This window comes from Penaeus japonicus, unplaced genomic scaffold (assembly GCF_977035675.1).
Source record: "Penaeus japonicus unplaced genomic scaffold, GWHDUDI00000001_assembly GWHDUDI00000017, whole genome shotgun sequence".
NCBI classification, from domain to species: Eukaryota; Metazoa; Arthropoda; class Malacostraca; order Decapoda; family Penaeidae; genus Penaeus; species Penaeus japonicus.
The window spans coordinates 26,878,515-26,881,014 of NW_028234419.1; the positions used below are offsets into that span (position 1 = coordinate 26,878,515).

Genomic DNA, 2,500 nt, shown 5'->3' on the forward strand with positions numbered 1-2,500 from the left:
TAACATTTAAGCATTGAACCTCCCTTAATTAAAAATGACATCAAGCCATATCAAATCAATAAGCCAGGAATTAAAAAAAAAAAAAAAAAGAGAGAGAAAAGAAAAAAAAAGAAGAAAGAAAAAAAAGAAAAAAAAAGAAAAAAAGAAGAAAGAAGAAGAAGAAAAAAATATATATCTCCCAAACTAATCCTTAATTTCTCTACCCAAAGCTTTCAACTACTCTGGCGGTTACTTCAATCCCGTGCTTGCAACTGGCCTCAAGTGGAGCTGCAGAGGACACACGAATGCAGAACACGTCATCGTGTACTGGGCGGGTTCCATCTTGGGCGCGATGCTGTCCATCCGCCTCTGGAACCTCGGCGCCGTAAAGAACACCTTAGTTGGTCCCTTCAAGCCGAAGGAGGAATAAAAAGGAGGTGATTGGTACTTTTCGAGAAATATTTATTTATTTACTTTTTTTTTTCTTATTGATTTATTTATTTTTTATTGATTGATTATACGGAGTTTGATTTTTTTGATGTTTTTAAATAATTGTTTGATTATTTCGATGAGTCGAAGTTATTATAATTGAGGATTTTCGGTAGTGTCACATACGCACACACGCACGGAAAGAGTGTATGTATACATTAAAGTGTAATATTTGCTATGAATTTTTGTACCGTACATGATGAAGTGGGGAGAAAAAAATAATGTGACATTGACAATATCCGAGAGAGATGATATTACAGTAAATATTTTGTTAACTGGCTTCATGTTGCTAAAAGACACTCATACATACTCTGAGTGGTTCAATTATGTGCAAACTACCTCTTTGACAGCTTCCATTGACTCCGTCATATAGAGAATTACTCACAAAGTAATCATGCATTTAGAATCTACTAGTTATGAATCTCTGTGACACATATGTACAAGAATCTTTTATAAGAGAAGACGAAACAAAAAGTAAGATTGTTTTAGTACAGAAAATGCTCTTTACTTTGTATATCGAGTAAAATTTTAATGTTGTGTAGTCTCTAACTAGTTAACGAGGCCGGACCTGTTGTTTGGTATCTCTCCACACACGTTTTGAATTAATCGTTAAAATTATAAATAAGATATGATAATAATTTGTGTAGATAGATCGCATATGAGTAGATATGTCGGTTTGAAGTTGATAAGATTATATGTACTTATAAGAAGATAAAAATTATATTGAAGAAAACAACAAGAAAATACAGGTGCTATTATAACAGCTTTATTGTTAATAAATGTTATTAATTTCTTGTTAAAAACAGCGAGAAACATATTTTGTGTTAGAGATATTGAAAAAAATATATATTTTGTTTTTTGAGTAAAAACACTATGATTATGTTCACTATGATTATGATAAACATGACTATGATAATAATACTAAAATTAATTGTGATAACGGTAATTTAGGTGTTATCAAATTTATAATAATCATAAAGAAATATATAGAAAGATTGATATAGTAATAGAAATAGCAACGATAATTATATAGATTTTTTTTTCTTCACATTTCAGTGATGATTTTATTACACAATAAACTAAAAAATGAACACACCCAAAAGCCAGAAATGTAAACCTTAAAAATATGGGTACCGTATACATTATTATGTCATAACACATACGAGCACAAAATGCACTTTGCTCTAACAGAACCGATAAAAAACAATAAAACTTTCCTCAATGCTGGACGAAAGAAAATGCATCATAGAGAACGGCTAAGAAAATTAATAAAAAAAAAGTTTTAATCAAATCAAATTAAGATTAAAAATTAGTGTATAACGACCGAATTAAAACCATCAAACCACAAGTTTTAATCAAATCAAATTAAGATTAAAAATTAGTGTATAACGAACGAAATAAAAACATTAAACCACAAGTTTAAATCAAATAAAATTAAGATTAAAAATGAGTGTATAACGAGCGAAAAAAAAACATTAAACCACAGGAGAGCATTGAGACCTGCGCCCATTTCCCAGCTGAGTGAAGTCTACGGTTTCAAAACCCCCGATTTATGGTTGTCGTAAACATGTCTAGTCCTTGCAATATTTTAATCATTTTCAACAAACCCGATGCTCAAATTTCCTTCCGTTAACCTCCCCCCCCTCCTCCTCTCCTCCCTTTTCATTTATATCAAAATATGTGCCTTCAATAATTATGTGATATCCTTCTTTTGTTAAGTGAAATCTGACCTCTTTTTTTTTTTAAAGAATATGTAGTAAAATTGTTGTTAACAGTTAAGTTTTATCTATTTTATTATTTTATGCAACGAAATGTTTAAGTATGCAAATGTATCCATATATTTTAATTCTTGTTACTGTTACCAAGGTGTACATGATACACTGATGTAATCAAATTATGCAATGCATTGTTGATCCCGGATGGAAATATATCCCTTGAAAACATTTTTTTCTGTGTTTCCTTTTGCCTCATTTTTATATATGTATGTATGTATGTATATGTGTATACATACACACACACACACACACACACA

General features: G+C 30.4%; 1 protein-coding gene across 8 annotated transcripts in view; it reads left to right on the top strand.

Annotated features, from left to right (window-relative positions):
* Nucleotides 1-2,414, top strand: part of AQP (aquaporin) — a 38,201-nt gene extending 35,787 nt beyond the window's left edge. For 5 of the 8 annotated variants that reach the window (XM_086546216.1, XM_043020496.2, XM_043020495.2 and 2 more), the window contains exon 5: nt 210-2,414. In XM_086546216.1, the coding sequence (XP_086402342.1) occupies nt 210-409 (200 nt within the window). In that variant the 3' untranslated portion in view covers nt 410-2,414. The remainder of the gene's footprint in view (nt 1-209) is intronic. The other 3 variants (XR_015191807.1, XR_015191806.1, XR_015191808.1) reach the window with 1 other exon arrangement.
* Nucleotides 2,415-2,500: the final 86 nt, after the last annotated feature.